Source organism: Netta rufina, assembly GCF_964035555.1.
Source record: "Netta rufina genome assembly, chromosome: 3".
NCBI classification, from domain to species: domain Eukaryota; kingdom Metazoa; phylum Chordata; class Aves; order Anseriformes; family Anatidae; genus Netta; species Netta rufina.
This window is the reverse complement of record NC_140125.1, coordinates 43,892,780-43,911,027: the sequence shown is the minus strand read 5'-3', so window position 1 is coordinate 43,911,027 and position 18,248 is coordinate 43,892,780. Positions and strand designations below refer to the sequence as shown.

Below are 18,248 nucleotides of genomic sequence, written 5' to 3'. Positions count from 1 at the left end.
ATTTGCTTGAGACTAAAAATCACTTGTGAAAGCTCTACTGTGTGCTTGTGTGCAGCAGTGAGCTGCACTGAACACCCAGACCCTCAGTAAAGAAGTTGTCCTTTGCTTAGCAGGAGATGTGCCCAGGACATGAGAGTGTCATGCATGCTGGGCTTATGTATGTGCCAGAGCAGCCAGGCATGCAGGGGTACTGCTAGGGAAGTCTTCAGCAAGAGCTTAATATCTTACGCAGGCAGAGGAACCTTACCCTTTTGAAGTTTTGAGGGGAAAAAATAAATAAAGAGAATCAAGAGCAATAATATAAATAAAGGAAATGGAAATCAGTTAGAAAGCCAGGCTCTACCGCGCTGCCACAGCTGGATTGAGGTAGACTTGTAGACAGCTTTATAAAGGATCTATGAAACTGTCAGCACTCTCTGCCCTGTCAAGGCTTTGCCTAAATGTTCCTTTAACGCTCTGGTCCCTTAATCCTTGTCAGTCTCCCCGTTGCCTGCAGGAGAGCTCCGTTACTCATTCCACATTGTTGCATTTTAGTGACTCAGGAGCAGAGCGAACAATACTACCAACCACCTATAAATGATACCCAGCTATGCTGACTCCTAGCACAGCGGGACGTGGACACTAGAAAACAATTTGGTGCTTTTGTTTCTCTTCCAAGTCCTGGCCCACTGTGAATTTTTATTTGTAAGTTGGTAAATAGCCTTATCCTCCCACAGCGGGAACTGGAATTGTCCCAGTTTAATTAAATGAGTCGATGCAGTAGTCTGTACTGATTTTAGGAAGCCTGCACTCAGGGAAGATCTTGAATCTACTAGAGATGAGAATGGGAAGACTGCTGTCACACAGACTGCAGCAGGGTGCTGGAAGGCAACGGAGAGCTCTATTCTCGCAGAGATGATTTTCCAAGGATGCTCCTCCATAGCTGTAATGGAAGATATGCGAAGGGAAGGATTGCCAGCATCAGGCTGTAATTTTGATGAGTCATTTAACACTCCCATGTGTTGTTGTATCCCTGCAGAGGAGGGAAAAGGATTGGTGCAAGCAAAGGGAATGTGGGAAAAGCACGTGATGGTGGGGGAGGTAGCTCACAGTTGCAAAACAGCTGTCTGGAAAGCTTCATGCCTGAGTTGTTGCATATGAGAAACAGGAGCATGTTGTAGTGCTGAAGTCTCCTAAACGTGCATAAACAGGCTGATGGAACAAGCTAGCAGTCTGTAAGTGGAAGGTGATAAGAGCAGAAATAACTGGGGAACATCCTTGATCCTAGTTCTGTGGAAAGTCAGAGAGCCACCTCCATGAAAGAAAATCAGGGAAACAACAGGTAGGAGGAAGCAGCAGATGATCTTCAGTACTCTCCAGAAGACACCATATTTCTAATAAGGCAACGTGTTCTTTTGGTGCAGAAAAGAGCAAGCAGTTACAGACCATGTATCCATCCATGTCAGAGACTCTTCAGTGGCCCATAAGAATTCTGAAAAGAAAAGGAAAAAGTATTGCTAACGATAACCCTGTGAAAGAGTAGTGCACACTATAAGAGCGAACCAGGAAGACCACAGTACACACTAAGTTTCAGTAAGCAAAAGATGCATACTGGCAGGAGACTTCAGTGGTAAGCTGTCTGTAAGGGAGAGCTGAAAGAAAGCATCGGTATGTCCTTGAATAAGAAAGTTAAGTGAGAAGATAAAATGAGGGCAGAGTGCAGAACTTTTTCTTTCCTTTATTTTCTTAGCTTGAGGTCTTTCTAAAAATAATAAACCATTATAAATGTAATGCTGTTAGTATTCACCACAAGGTAGCAAGAGAAGAACATGGTGAAAGGTCTGAAGGTAAGTGAGATGCACTGAAGTCGGGCTAGACTGATGAAATTCCTTCTGAAGTGCATAGGAGCCAAGAAAAACAATCTCCAAACCATTAACAAGCTTCTATGAGAACTCCTAAAGGAAAGTTGAAGTCCCAAGGGATCAGTAAAAGGCAGAGTTGGTATTTGCCTTTAAAAAGGAGATAGGCCAGGAGTCTATGTGCCAGCCAGTGTAATTTCAATTAGGATTAGAATTCCAAATGTTCCTGATAGATTGAAAGACTAGCCTGAAATCAATAAGATGTGATATGTTAAAAGACAGGTGCAAATTGCACTCAGGGCAGAAAAAAAGTTGTGTTTATGTATACAGATGGTAAATAGCAGCTAAGATGACAATACTGCGGAATGAGAATCTGGTGTTATAGTGGATTGCAAACAGAGTGGGATTCATTACCTTGATCCTGTTGCAAAGGAGGGCAAAAGTCATTTGCAGCTTCATTAATGGGAATGTCAGTTGTAAGAAATAATTACTGTGCTTAGCTGAGAATGTCAAAGCCTCCACAGGAGTATGGCACTGGTCTGTGTATCCCTGTGTGGAAGATAGTGTCATGCTGAAGAAAAGAAAGAAATGAATACAAATAAAATGTTTAGAAATCTTGGTCTAGTCAAAGTCAAAATCTTCCGTCACAGAAAAAATAATAGTAAAGAGGGTAATGATCAGTTATTGTGTGGTGCGTAAGGGTAAAATGAAATGAAAACATCTTAGTTTGTAGCAAGGGAAGTTTGGATTAGGAAAACTTGCTCACTGTAAGGATGGTTGAGCTCTGGAGCAAGCTCTGCCCCGACAGCTGGAACCACAAAATCCCTGTTAGCTGCTGAGAGCTGTATGGACAGGCATCAGTTGAGGGCAGTAATGGTGTGCTTGATCTCACCACAAACCACGGAGGGGGCTTTTGTGGCCCTTTGTTGTGCCCTGATTGCTCTTGCCATGATTCTAGGATGGCGGTGGTCAGGAGTAAGAAGCATTATTTTCAGAGTATGAGATTAGGCCTGCTGTCAGTGGTTGCTTTGCCCTTCTCACCTACAGCACCTGCCCAGGACAGTGCACACAGGACAGCAATTCTGGGATGCAGGGCAGAGGCAAAGGCTTCCTTCACTTCAGACACTTTGTGGCTATTCAGCTCACTAACCAAGGGCACACACATGTAGCCAGCATGTGACTGAAGCATCTGCTCAAGCAGGACAAACATATGGACATTTCCATTTTGTTTCTAGAAATGATTTAAGAGATGCCCTAGCCTGGCTTTTTGGAGTTTCAAGTGCTCACAATTTCCATTAACTTCTGCTAGGGGTGAGGGCAAGCATGCAGCACTTCTGCAAACAATAAGTCACTGTTCTAAGCCTTGTGCCGTAACAAAAAGTATCTGTCTGCAAGGGCAGCTTTTTGTAGTTGTTACTTATATTGCTTTGAATAATTTTAACTCTTAGAGGATTTAGTAGAGCTGAAAAAAATCTGGCTGTGATGTTTTGCATAAGGTCTTTTAAGGCTTCTATTTTTCTTATTTTGTTAGGGTTATGATACTGCTAGTTTAAAGCAAGGTAACTCCTAAAAAGTTCCTGTGTATTAAGAACAAATTTTAAGGATTTATCTGGGAATCCTGCTTCTCAGCACAACAACCAGACTAATAGAGGCTCTAATCCCTAATAGAGTTAGATTAATCTAGCTACTAGAATACTGATTCTTCCGTATAAAATTGCTGAATTGGATCCAAGAGAGCACAGAAGGAGTTTACACTGGAAAAGCTGACCAAACATTTTACTCGAGTAATGCTGTCGAGGAGCTGTTGCTCATAGGTGACTAAAATGGCTTGTAAAAGGGTAAAATGAAATGCAGAAGACTAAAGTGGAAGCCATTTCCTCTGCTCTTAATTCGATGCACTGATGCTGTGCAGCGTCTGGGACAGAATAAGAATTTTTATTTTGCATGAGAAGGCAGAAGAATTTCTTCAGTTACCACCATAACAAATAACAAGTCAGACCCACGTTTGTACCATTTTAACCTGTTTAAGGATTTAGAAATAAAAAATAAATCCCAACCAGCTATATACCCATTCACAGAAAAATCCATAAAGCAAAATTGCATCTCAGCTCTTTCCTGACTGCTGCAGTCCCTGCTAGCTGCTTTCTAAAAGCGCTGTTAGTGCAGAAATAACCAAAGAAGTCTTAAGATTTAGAGCAGCTTGTAGCATTGACATAACCTATGAGCTTGGATGAATTGTGTTTTATTAATACGCTGAGCTGGAGGCAGAGTCCTCTTTCCTCTCAAAGATGTTGATCAGTGTGAAGTGCCACTTTCCAACCAGGAGCTGTTCTGAATAGTTTGTGTGTCACTGACAGTAGTTTCCTGTTTATATAGACAAATGTCAAATAAAAATGATACCAGTTATGTTAGTAGGCATGGAAGGCTCTGAGAGGGACCTTTCCTACATAGTTCTCTGGGTTAGCATACTTTTTTCATATGAGGGTCCAGGGACAGGAGCTGTGGAATTGATTGAATATTTAGAATTCTTCCTGTATGTTTTTGAGAGCAGTGCATGTTTTTACCATCACATGTATAGCTCTTGATATTAAACTAGGGTACCAAAACCAAAGTTATAAACGTCTGCACCACCACATGCTTCCAATCCAAAATAAGAATGGCCATTATATACGTGTTCAGTATATAATCCATGTATGATTATATACAGTCTATATGATAACTCTCCTGCATTTTTCCCTTAATGTTTGTGAGTACGTCCTTGAGAGACGATGCTTGTCTAAACTATGGAGGATCTTCTCATTTCAGCTGAAAAGGCAGTTCTGTGTCATACAGATGCAAAAATAGTTCATCCATACACTATTATTGCTAGATTAAAGCTGCAGAATGCACATTAAGTTTTTAAGATTAACAAAATGTAACATCTACCTTATGGAGATATTTTAGTTACACTGCAGAGGTGCCGTAACCATACAGTTACAATTAAATTGGGTACAAGTGTGCAAAGACCTAAATAAGTTTGATTGGATTTCTACTTTTTTAGATTTCCCTGCTTCTCTGTATTGATGGAACAATTCTTCATTGAGCACACAATTATTCCTAGTACTCATTTTTCATTTATTGTAGTTTCCAAAGTAAACACGATTTCTGTTACATTTTAGGTAATTCATTGTGTATTCAAAATGTAATAAATCAGGAAGATTTACTGTATTTGTTACATGTGAGCTAGAACGGAAATTTTACTCCAAGGGAGAATCTAAGTATTTAGTTGACGGAGGAATTAATGTGAATGGCTGTAAGAAGTACAGAATCTTATTTCTGAGCATGTTTAGCTCACCAGTAGACTCCTTGTCAGAAACTGCAGCAGGGTGGAAGCCCCAAATATGGGTGAGTACTGATGCAAAGCACTGTGAGATGCCTTTGCTACAGAATTAGCATTCACCTGAAGTCCCAGGGGCTTGAGGGCTGGATCATGGCTTCCTTCTGTCATTCCTGGGACCTTTCTTTACTTGACTGTAAAGTTTTATTTTAAAAGGAAAAGAAAATGTCAAATGTGAAATCAGATTAGGTAGCTGTACACATTTACTGGTGAATTTCAATGTGAATTTGAGGCTGTAATTATATTCTTGAGTTTTAAGGACCTGACCACCTTAGAACTAGGCCATACTTGCAACTTGGAGCCTTCTTTGCCAACCATGTCTCTAAGCACTGTCCCTTGGCAGCATCTCTCATCCCATCTGAAGTGCAGAGAAGGGGTAGGTCTAGGAGATCCGATTTGCCCTGTATGCTCACTGGCACTAATTAGGGAAAAATTTCCACTGTGGATGTTCACAGCAGGTCTAAACAAATGCAGACAGTGCACTTATCATTTGGATTAGCTGCTCAGTGAACTCCTTGTGTTTGCATCTACTAGCTGGGAAACAGGGCCATTTTAAAGTGGAAGAAATAGATCTCTTACAGCCACCAGTGGCAGTGCTAGTTTGTTAACCAGTTCTCTGGATACACTGTCCTGCTGTCAACAATATCCCCTTGATAAAAGCAGTAAGTGGATCAGACAAAAGTATACAATATATTGATGTTACAAGAGCTAAAGCCTGCTTTTTACATGTTTCTATAAGATACCACTTCTTCAGGATCTGTACAGGACTAACTCATTTTGCCTAAGTACACAAGCTGTAGGAACAGTCTGATTTGAAAACTTTGTTTGTGGCTTTTGTCTGTCAGAGCAGTCCTGAAGAGCTTGTGTGTTAATAAAAGCTGTTCTTCCTAAATATAAATTCCTAAATTAACTGATGATGGGATGGCACTGCATGTTTTTTGTCCTGTTTTTCTTGCATTTGAGATGATGATTAAGTGAAGATCTGGTTTTCCATGGGTAACGAACTGCCATGGAAAAGTGTTCAGAAGTTGAGCTTTCTCCAGAATGGCCATCACTTTAGATGTTCTTTCAGAGCAGGCAAGTTTTACTTACAATTTACTGACTCTCTTCTTCCTAGCATGAGACCTAAGTTCTTTTAGACAACTGTCATCTGTTCTTGCATGTGTGTCAGTGTCATAGAGTGATTCATGAAAAGCTTTCTGTTGATATAAATTGCCTGGGTTATCCCACTCCCTAGAAGCATATGGAGTCCTGCTGTTTTAATGAGTAACGATTGAACAGCTGGATGGAAGACTTGTTCCTCATCTTTCATCCTCAGTCTAGAGACAAGGACATTCCTAGTCAATGTAGGGAGAATGTGCATGTTCTCCTACCTTGTTCTTATTTTGAAAACAATGGGTCAATTTTACACCTATAAACTCTGTTGAATTCTGTTGTAGATTCTGATACTCGATAACTCTGAATTTGGCTGCTCAGGTATCACGTACAGAGCCAGGGACTCAGCTGGCTGGTTCTCACGTTGTGCTTCTCTGCCTCTGAGCTGTGGGCATTTGCAACATAACCTGTTTCCAGCTCACTTGTCCAGGCTTTGAGCTTGTTGCATACCCATACGATCTGTTGAATAGCTGTGTCTGGCAGAAGACATAGGAAGGCAAAAGGTCAAAGCTCTGTGCTGTAACAGAGGATGTACCAGCAAGCAGACCTCTTCTGACATTTGACTCTACGTACGCACTGCGTGACGCAAACACTAAGGGTAGCTCAAACTTGAGGTCTGGTAAATGTGTTTACCAAAAATCAGATTTTCCCAATGGGCAGCATTCCAACAGTTTTTGGCACAATTTCATTGACTGAAGACTTGATTTCGCTCAAACAACCACCGATGCGTGATATTATGGATCAGTGCAAAGGACTCCAATACTTCTTCAAAGGAGCAAAAATTTTCTGATATTTGTATATGGACACATATGTAGCAGGCTATAGATGAGTACATACTCTAGGTCTAGAGAAAATTCAGTCGTCTGTATTCCAGCTGATGAATGATCTGTTTTTTTCAATGTAGCTCCAGCCAAACTTCATCCTGACACCATAATCTTTTCTTTACAGATGTCCCCTGTATTTCATTGTAGACAGCACTATGATGCCTTGGAGGGTGAAAGGCTAATCTCAGTGCTGCACAAATTGGTTGATTTTTTTCCCCACTCAGTTATGCTGTTTATTTGAGTCATTTCTCAAAGAGGAAGTCAATACAAAATATAAAAGATACAAATTATCCTTCTGCAGTATATCTGACAGCAAGCAAATCTATAGGAACAGCCTTTGTAATGGGTTTAGAATACTTGATTTAAAATAGAAAAAGCCTTTGCCTATATAAAGGTCTAGGTAGACAACCATTATTTTTGAAAATTTATACTTATTTCACCATAACATAGTAACAAAGTGTAGTTTCATGTTGTATTCTGTAAGACTTTGATGTGTTTTCTCTGATCAGTTGAACAGTCCCCTAGTATTCTAGCCAGATTTTTCTTCAAAAGGCAAGTGCATTTTTGTATTTATGTGAGATGCTAAAAATGATGCTTCTTGAAATGTTGAAATGGCCTAAATGTGTAAATCATATTTACAAAAACAACTTGAAATTTAGGAACCTAAATGGTGTAGTCAGCATGAGTTTTCCCTCCCCTGCTGTGGTGAGACAACAGGGGAGAGGGAGAGCAGTTCAGTCTTCACACCCCTTTAATCCTCTGCTGAAAGTGAGATCATGACTTTTTTTCTGCTGGGAAATAGACTGCGACCACAAGCACATTCCATTCCATATAAATCACCAAATTATTATATAGTAACAACTTTTTATCTCTTTAACCGGAATTTGGTTTCAGGCAATATCTTAGCACTGCAAAATATCATACCCCATCACTAATATTTTATTTTGCCCTTAATTTGATGGAAATATGTAGAAATGTATAATCATCAGCAAACATGCTTTATTTTCTTTTTCAACTTCCTTTAGGAGTTCTTCATATTTTCCACAGAGTTGGATGAAAAATGTGAAGCAATAAGTGAGAAATTGGTGCATCTGGAAGACCAACTGCAAACTTCAGTCTGCAGAGTTGATGAAGGAGTTATTCATATCCTTTTTGATGTATCTGTAGATATATATCTAAGTAAGTATGTATGTGAAATATTTGCCTTTCAGATTCACATAGAGTACTAGTTCTTAAGGTAGATTAAATATATTAAGACAAGAAGAATTGATTGTCTTGCTGAAGTGGGAGTATTTGTTGTAGCAAGTTTCCCTACAGTGCATTTGCACTGTGGTCTGATCCAGCCTTAATTGATTTCAGCACAATATAGTGAGTTCTTTGTAAAGTGAAATTACGCACTGAAACACTTTTATTCTACTGTTACAGTCCTTTTGTTGGTAATGCACACAAAAGTGAATAACTAGTGCACCAAAATTAAGCATCGACACACATGCATTTCCCAGCATGATTTAGTTAAATTAAATGCTACATCATTGACTCAGACAGTGTATACTGTCACATGTAATTTGGCTTTCTTTACTTTTTGAAGAAAAATGACCATCAGAGGCATCATATGGTATCCTATGCAATCTAATCTGCCTCTAACACTCCAGTGCAAGTGACCAGATGAGATGTCTTATAAAGCACTCTTATCTCTTTCTGTGCTTCATCTGTCATTCAGTATCTGATTGAAGATTGCTTAACCTTTACAGAGGCATTTGTTGGGCCTTCATCTGTGGAAATTTTTCAAAATTTAAGAGCACAGAGTATTTTTTCATTTATGATTTTCATAAAAAACAAACAAACAAAAAAATACTACACACAAGAGATTTTATTCTTCTAAGAAGGGGAAAAGAGAATAAGAACCAATGAGACTAAAGAAGATGAGAGTACTTAGTTCATTAGTTTGTAATGGAAAAGAGATAGTAGACAAGCAGATAAGGAAGAAAGATGAATGCATTCAGGTTTGGAGAGATTAGCAGGCACCTGAAGGTGAGCTGAGGTGATAATGAAACTAAGAAGGATTCGGTTTCTCCCAAACAGAAGTGCACAGTCCTCCAGGAAAGAGTGTAGAGAGCTCTAGCGCAAAACTAGAAACAAGAATCAATAGAGCACGTGGAACTACTACCTTGTTTTAGGTAATTAGGCATCTATTGCCAACTATTCCAAAGTTTGTTTTCTAGAAACCCGATTTCTTTAAAGTTATTGGCATGAAAAGCTTTAAGAAAAAAAAAAAAAAAAGTGTCACTAATTTGTCACTACTTCAAATCTTTTCTAAGCATTTCAATGTACAAAAAAAAATATTTTCTTGCATTTGCCACAGGACAGTCTGCAATATTCTGTAGATCATATTTGCAGCATACATGCTTAGTTGCAGTTTTAGTTCCCTCGACTCCATTCTTTTCAGAACTACGTGCACGTATGTGTCTTGCGTATGTGCAGAGTCCTTCCTCCCATAGGTATGTTTGCTCTCAAATGAACTTTACACATTAACTCTAGTAGAAAAACACTGAGGCTTGGATTTATGGGTTCTGTTCCCATCTTTGCAGTAGACTTAAGTTCATATTCAGACCTGTTCACTAAGACAGGTCCTATCGTAGTTATTTGCTATGCAAGGTGAAAAAAACTGAAAGAAAGATTTTTTGATTCCTGAAGAAAACACACTGCATGTATAATAGTATTTAGTTGTATTTTCTATGGACCATGTATGTTTCTTTGTAGCTGCTGAAACTGGATGAGAAAGCTGCAAAGATAAAGATCTAATCACTAGAAGTTGAGGAGAGTTGTAGATTAATCTCATTCCTAGCCACAGTTGTCTGATACAGATCTGATTTCCCCTATCGGTGAAATTCAGTTCACATTATCTAAATGCAGAAATGCACACCCTGTGATATCCCGGTCCTCCTAGCAAGACCATCAGTTACAAAATAAGAAACCATGTTTAAAACATAGGGACATAGAGAGAAGCACTTCAGCAGTTCAGCTACCACTCATTAACATTCAGTTGCTATTTCAGAGGTAGTCCAGATCAATGTGCATAAAATGTTACCATCTGGTACATGTAATCACTGTGCTGTGCTTCAAAAAAGGAATGAGAATAACTACTACAGTGCTACAGACCTGTAGATAGTTTTTTTGTTTGTTTGTTTTCAATTAAAAACTGCCCAGTGCCTATAAAGTCAACTTTTGCTTATAGGTAACTAGTCTGTATTGCAGGAACCAGGACTGAGACTGGTGCCAATAATTAGCTTCAGTAGAAGAACCAATTATTAATAGATGGAGATACTGTTTGCACTGTAGTTCATTTGATTTTAAATGAAATTACTTTTTATCGTAAATGTTGGGCAATTATGCAGTCTTCGTTAAAAATCTGTAGCACTCTGTGATTAGCATCTTTAAAGATCTGAAATTGTAATGAAGGCAGGCTATGTTTTCAAACTCTTGGTTTTTGGTTATTTTTGCCCTTCTCCTCACCCCCCTAAAAACTGTCTTATATATAAATCCTACAAACTGTGTTAGGTCAAAAATCTGACTGGGGGCTGCACATATGTAGATTAGTACTGTTGTCTTATTATTAGAATACTTTTAAAGACCCCACTGAGAAAAATAAATTCCTGATGCTCTTGAGCCATTTGCCAATGTTTAGTGTGTGTCATAGCTTTGATTAATAATTAAGTTTGTATTAGAAGAAAAATCCCAGATGTCACTGTTTTTCATTCTACATTTTGATGGCACAGAACACTTAAATCAACTGTGCTGCTAGTTGTAATTGTCAGCACAACCTGAACAAAGGAGAAATCCAGTGATATTTCTTGGTCCCGAGTATTTGCACAGACCCACTTGGGATTCTCATTTAATATTGAAGCTTTCCACAGTAAATATTAAACTGTACTTTTGTATAAAAAGCATCAAACAATGGGGGAGTGTGGAGAAGAGCTCATCTGGAGCACTATGACATATTTGCTAACTTCAGTGTGGTATAACCAAATAAACCCACAAAACGTTCAATTAAAGTTAATCATTGGAAAGTGTATGAAAACAGTCCACATCATTAATTGGAAAAACCAAAGGAGGAGAGGTGACTCATTCTGGTGTCTGCAGAACTGATGAGAGGTGTTACTTTCCTGACAGTAAAGGCCTGGAATTCCCAGTAAAATTAAATGGAGCCTATATTGCAATTTCACAGTCATTTTTGTTCTTAATTAGCAGTTGCGTTTTGATAGACAATTTGAATGCATGTAATAGTGCCTCCTGGTGCAAATGCTTTTGTTGGAAGAAAACCTGGCTATACTATTATTTTAAAAGCATACAATCCTCCCCCCCATGCCATAAAATGGACATATTAAAGTTGTTTTGAAAACAGAATTTTGTGCCTAAACATTTATTAAGCATTGCAGGTCACATTGCTAATCCTTCACGTTTATGATATGGTAGGCTTTCATGTACCTCTTGCTTTACACTAGTGTAGGTTTTCCACAGAATCAGGAGAGTAGAGTTCAGGCCCTGACTGTACCTCACCTGTAGGAAATTTTGGGATCCCACAAGGGTAAGAATTAGCAATGGTGTCCTCTTTGATTTTAATTTTGGGTGACAGGGTGGTGGTTCCTTCCCAGTGTGTGTCACATTGAGAGAATGTGGTTCCACCTTTCTTGTTCGTGCCGTGAGGTAGGTCAGTGCTTTTCCACCCGTGTGCATCTTTGCCTTCAGTCTGAAACATGGGTCTTTCCAATTAAACACTGAAATGACTTACCCCTTTGCAGGTCTTTTGGCACATGCTGTGTAGGATCACAGAGTCCTTTAGGTCGGAAGGGACCTGTGGAGGTAATCTGGTCCAATCCGCTTGCTCAAGCAGGGACACCTAGAGCTGGTTGTCCAGGATCATGCCAAGTAAGGTTTTGAATATCTCCAAGGATGGAGACTCCACAACTTTTATGCAGAACCTATGTGAGTAGCTGACCACCCTCACAGTAAAGAAATGCTTTCTTGTGTTCAGATAGAATTTCCTATTTTTAAATTTGCGCCTGTTGCTTCTTACCATTGAGAAGAGGAGTCTGGCTCCCTCTTCTGTATTACTGCCTTTCAGGTATTTATACACATCAATAAGTTCCCCCTGAGCCTTCTCCAGGTTGAACAGTCCCAGCTCTCTCAGCCACTCCTCATATGAAGGATGCTCCAGTCCGTTAAATCAGTCCTGTGCCAGACATGCTCCAAATACTGACCGATCTTCCTCAAGACTTTTTAAAGACAGAGGAAGTCAAACAGGTGAAAAGCTTCAAATAAGAGTATGTTTGTGTTGCACCGTTGTTGCAGAAAATGGATTGGGTTTGTGTGACGCTGTTTCCAATTACTTTAACTTACTGCTTGTTAGACATCAGAGAGATTTTGCCTTTTTTGTTTTTACTGGAAGATAGCAGAACCAGAAAACATTCCTTGTTGAAACTTGGTTTGGCTCTGGCCTTTGATACTGGCTCAACATTTGCATGTGGACCCATACACATTGAAATTTTTTTGTGTTTTTAAAATGGATAAAGCCGGTTATCCAGACGTAACGTCTGCATACAGATAGAGATTCCATTCTCAGCCTTATGTCATGTATTTTGCCTAGCCATAAAGGTTTGTTTGACAGTTGCAGGTCTACACCTGACTGTGGTATTATTCGTGAGTTTACTGAAACTCACTGTAGGTAAGACTACACAGTCATCTTTCTTGTTGCTCTGTCTTTCTGTTGGTTAAGAGTTTCTTTCCTTGTCTCCTTCCTTTTCCTTCATGCTTCAAGATTTCTGATCCACTGGCAGTGAAATGTTTCAATTTTGCCTTTTTTTTAATACCTGAAAAGAATTTTGTCATCTCTTGGGATATTACAAATAACAGCATGTAGTCAGAGACTGCGCATCAGAAGTAATTAAATTTCAGAGGCTTCATGGTGTTCATAAACTGAAGAATTTCTCTTTTCACAGTCAGGTTTTCAACAGAGTCTCTTGATTAAATTGCAGAGTTGTGGACAGTCCAGGACCACTTATAAGAGAATAATAATGTTTCTTACCTCAGAGAAGCTGTAAGGCATAATTAATTTGTCCTTGTACAGTGCTTTGAGATCCTAGGATAGGAGAAGTTGAGCGTGTGCTGCTGTTACTGATTAGTCATTAGTGCTGATACTGAGTAGTCAGGGACAGAATCCCTTTACATTAGAGCTGTCCAGAAATTGAAAGTATGCATGAATACTCCTGGTGAATGAATTAAAAGTAAAACATCATAGCAAATGTTACATAAACACATAAAGATGAATTTTGGAGGAAGTGACAGCAGAATCAGAAGCAGCCAAAAGGCTTCTCAAAGGCATAACTGTGACTGCCTGGAAAAGCAGTGTTTTGTGTGGCTTTCCTCTGGTTCACTGTAGTCACAATTTTTCAAAAGTAGAAGCTCACTTTTTGCAGTCGCATAACCTGAGGGTGTCTTTTTTCTCTTGACATTGCATTGACATCGGGGTCGGGTAAAACAACATTTCATAATGGATGGGCTGTGTAAAGGATAAAGCCTGTCCTTGTGCATTATTCTCCCTGTGCAGTGTGGTTTTGAAAGCGAGTTGTTTCAGTGTCAACCTGTTTCATTTCCCATGAAGAAGCACATTCTGGTTTTCTCAGAAATCCTGATGGTGACTTACTGCTAGGGATGAACTTATTTCTCTTTCCCTTGAACCCCTTTTGGGGTCTTTGCCCTGTAGCTGTATCTGTACAGGAAGGAATGCTGTTCTCAGCGTGGTTGAAGATGGGCCTTAAGTTTTGTTCACATAGACTTGGTTCTTGGTTTATCTCTCTGATTTGGCTCCCTCTTGATTTGCTCTCTGCATTGTGTAAGCTAGGGGAGAGGGGATAAAGTTGTTTGTCTTAGTGTGCTATGTCCAGCCCTTGTACTTAGATTCAGAGGTGGATAGTCTCACTGACATAAGAGTAAGTTTATCTGAAGAAAGGGTGATCTACTGATAGTACAAGCTGTGTTTATTCCCAGGAGAGACTAGTGAACAAAACAGAAAGCTCTACTGCCCCAGGAAGACCAGCCACCTGAAATCTTGTGCATGTCTCAGCTGTTGCTACTGCCTCCTGTCTCTACGTATCTCTGGTCCTACCTGCTGGTGTCTGCTCACTGCTGCACCCATTCACAGGTTGGTTACCATCCCCAATTCCTTCCCCCTGTCATTTTGGAGCTGGGGAAAGAGGGAAGGGGAAGGTCAGCACCTCGTAAGAGGCAAAGACATTAGCCATTCTAAGTGCCTGGCGGGAAACCTGAACTAGACAATGGAAAATAAGTAGGGCATAAACACTTTCTCTGCTTTACAGTAGAGAGGATTAATTTTGCCACCTTGCCTAGACCCCCCTACTCCCCTCCCTTGTCCTGGCACACAGTGCCTAGCTCACCAACTCCACACTAGCTCTGGTCAATTTTCTTATGTCTCAGACCACTCCTGTTGCTGTTGGGTCTGAGCCACCCTATGTCTGGTGCTCAAAAAATCACCATCCAGCAGAAAACCAGGGGCTAGGTCTGCTGCATCCACAATACAATTTCTTCATCTCCCTCCTTCCCATGAGAACAGCATTGGAGCAATATCCCCCATCCCCTCTTTTCTTTCTGTTTTTTTTTTTTTTTTTTTTTTTTTTTTTTTGAGTGCTAAATAATGCTACTTGAGAACTTTTCCTGGATTTTTTTTTTTTTTAAAGCAAGTGAGAGAAATGTATTAATATTTAATCCGAACAATTTGGAAGAATTTGAAGCTACAATTAGATAGCCATGACCATCTGGTGTGAGCAACGGAACAACAATTTATTTAATAACTTGGAAAGAGAAAAGGGGCTGCCAATCACCTATCGATTTATTCCTTAATAAAGCTTGCACAGTCTCTGCAGAGGGAGATCCAGGTGGTGAAGGAGACACTCCAGACCGTGCTGGTGCAACTTCAGCCAGCCAGGGAGGCAGGAGAAGAAAAGGCTGGAGACTTCCTCTGTGGCAGCTGGTGTCCAGGAAAACAAGACTTGGAGGAATAATGAGCAGAAAGAACTGGTAGGATGACATTAATTCACAAAGGGTGGCTTTTAGTAACTGAATACTGTTTTACCAAGCCTCAGGGATCTCTTCTCTGCCTGCATAACTAATAACTAAATCAATTATGGAGAAACAGAGCCTGGAGGTCTATCATCAGAAGTATTCCACGCAGCCTCACATGTTTTGGCACAGATTGGGAAACAGCTTTCGGAGCAGAGCATCCCCTGTAAATGTGTAGATTACAAATTGATACATTTCAAGTGAGTCTGCAAAGTTGCCTTTAATGTCAGTGAAATGTTCTCCTTGAAGACTCGTAAACAGTATCTGTCTTCCTTACTCATGGATTTTTTTCCCTGATTTAAAAATGTAGTGTTAAAGCTGGAACATCTAGTATTTCTTGTAAAATAGCTGTAAGAATATAAGAATTTTTTTTTTCCCTTTGGCTTTAACAGCTCTCTTACACTGAATGTATTTGCACATTCCTGCCAATAATTAAATCAATAGGATGAAATTCAAGCTAACCAAGTTCTTTTAACTGAAATTTGGAGCTTGTTTACTCAGTGGTTTTGAGTACAGTAGAGGTAACTAACAGCAGCCCCTACAGCAGTAGTTTAACTATTTTCATTTAGGTATTAATATAAACTTGTTTTAGTATTACAGGGGTTGTAAAGTGCACAAAAATACTATGTTGCTGATTTGTGCTCCTTGTATTTAAGTATCGTATGAACAGTAAATCATTTAGGTCTCCTTGTAAAGTTTATTATTACTGCTATATTATTTTGAGCTTCCTTATAAACTTAAGAAGGAATGCATTTTTTTTTTTTTGCAATAGACACGTATGTATATACACATACTTAAACATGTATTTTTAATAGGAAAGAAAAGCAATGTTCCATTGAAGCCAACTAGAACAAATGACCTATATTTAGATCGTTGTTCAAAACGGTTAATACCTTTAGGAATTCATAATGTACTCTTGGATACCAGAATGTATCTGATACCACAAACTTCTGCTTCTGCCATTGGGTTGCAGTGGGAGAATTTAAAAACAAAATGTCTCTGGTTCATTTATTTTAAGCCAGTAGATCAAGCAAGTGTCTTGCAACTCATTACTGTACTTTTTAATACTATTTGTATGATATTTTTAGAATTATTTTGCTTCTGTTACTTCAATTACTTGTTTTATAGCCACTTTATGATTTTTTTTTTTTTAAATTGGAAGGTCATTGGACTACTAGCCCACTAAGATTGTGTTCATTTTCTTCCATGTGTTTTAATCCCAGTTGAAACTTCTACCTCAATGTTTAATACATAAGGAGGAAAAAAGTGCCAGGCAGCTGAGCCATACAACAGGGTTATAATTGCATCCAGGTGTATACGGTTGTCAAACCAGGGCAGCAGAGCTCAGGTGCTTTCTGTTGTCACCAGATCCTTGGGATGGAATTACACCCCTGTAATTCAGAATGTGGTTGACTTTTATCATTGTACTATGTATGGATCAGCATCTGTGTTGTGGTAAAGACTCTTGGATCCTTACCTTCCGTGAACTCCAGCTCTCTGTTCCCATCCCCAGTCTCGGATAGAGGTCTCTTGCCACCCTGCTAGGTCTGTTTCTCCAGCTTTGCTGGACTGTCCCTGTTTGATAGCTCCCTTCTCTGCTACATTTGGCACTTTCTGAAACCAATGAGTGCAGGTGGCAGCCTGCAGTTTGCTGACATTCAGCCCACAAAAGGACTGGCCCACTTTGGAAACCCTGGCTGGGCACACATCCCATGGCTGCCTGGGGACAGCGGTCAGCCAGAAAGCACTGATGGGAACCCACAAGAGTTCAGGCCAATAAAAACCAACGCGCACTGACAGGAGAGAGCTCCCTTACAGCGGTATCCTAAAGACCACTGGAAGCTGCTTGTGCACTACCACCATAAATATCCAGCAATGAGCATTTATAGGATGACAAGCCTGCTGCAAGGACAGCCCAGAGATAAACAACACACTAAGTAAGGCCTGATGGCTCTCCTTTCCAAGTGCCTTAGAGCCAAGACCAGCCACGGGTCAAGTGTGAAGCCTTCCTCCATGCAGCAGCAACAACAGGCACGGTTACCCTCATAGGGACGGGACAAAAGCATTCTCATTCTCCCTAGCATCATTTCTTGACAGCGTTCCCATTCACAACAAACCTGCGTGGCTTTTGTGTTTTGCAGCTTCAGAGTGCTGATGCATTTTAATAAAAACTCAGCTCATGCAACCACTCTGATGAGACACTGAGCTCCTGAGGAGGAGGGAAACTGAATCAATCATTCATATCATATTTGTATGTATTAACATTTATTTTATACATAATATGGACTACTACTACTTTAATTTATTATTCCATTAACTTCACTGTTTGTTGTGGGAAGTTAGAGCCAGTAATCATTCCTTCTCAATGTACTGAATAATAAGCATACTAAAAAAAATAGAAGGTATACTATGCAATGTATCGGCTGCCTTTTATCTGTGGATAGAAAACTTCCGAATAAAGAGAAATATGTTTTTAACTAACCAAATGTCTGTTTGGATTCTGAGCAGTGCATAAGGTTTTACAAATTTCATTCTCGGGAGAGGGGAGGCGGGGTGAAGAGGGAGGAGAAAAAAGGAGAAAACGTGCATGACTATTACTAAGCTGTTGACAGCAGCAATTCCTCTGCTTGGGAAATTCTGTGATGCCTTCTGGAAACAGTCTAAAAACACATCCCAAACTAGATTATCACAGCAAAAGGAAGCTATTTGCAGTGTGAAAAGGAGAGAAATATCCAGTGAGCTATACAGGCAGGTAAAACTTGTGCTTGCGTCCTGGCTTGGCTCAACCTGGCTGCCTCTCTCACCCAAGGGAGGAAAGCTCTTTCCTCACCTGTGGAGAAGGGTTGAGGGAAGGGACTGTGTCTATGCATTGGCTCCAACACTATCTGAGGTCAACATCACACTCACACACCTTCATTGCCA

The 18,248-nt window shown here is 39.8% G+C and overlaps 1 protein-coding gene across 9 annotated transcripts in view; it reads left to right on the top strand.

The window, feature by feature from the left end:
• DISC1 (DISC1 scaffold protein) overlaps window positions 1–17,760 on the top strand; it is a 200,629-nt gene extending 182,869 nt beyond the window's left edge. For 5 of the 9 annotated variants that reach the window (XM_084284387.1, XM_084284391.1, XM_084284392.1 and 2 more), the window contains 2 exons: window positions 8,219–8,350; window positions 15,122–16,113. In XM_084284387.1, the coding sequence (XP_084140513.1) occupies window positions 8,219–8,350; window positions 15,122–15,268 (279 nt within the window). In that variant the 3' untranslated portion in view covers window positions 15,269–16,113. Of the gene's footprint in view, window positions 1–8,218; window positions 8,373–11,992; window positions 12,495–14,237; window positions 14,392–15,112; window positions 16,114–16,549 lie in introns of those variants that run through there. The other 4 variants (XR_014618305.1, XM_084284389.1, XM_084284390.1 and 1 more) reach the window with 4 other exon arrangements.
• Window positions 17,761–18,248: the final 488 nt, after the last annotated feature.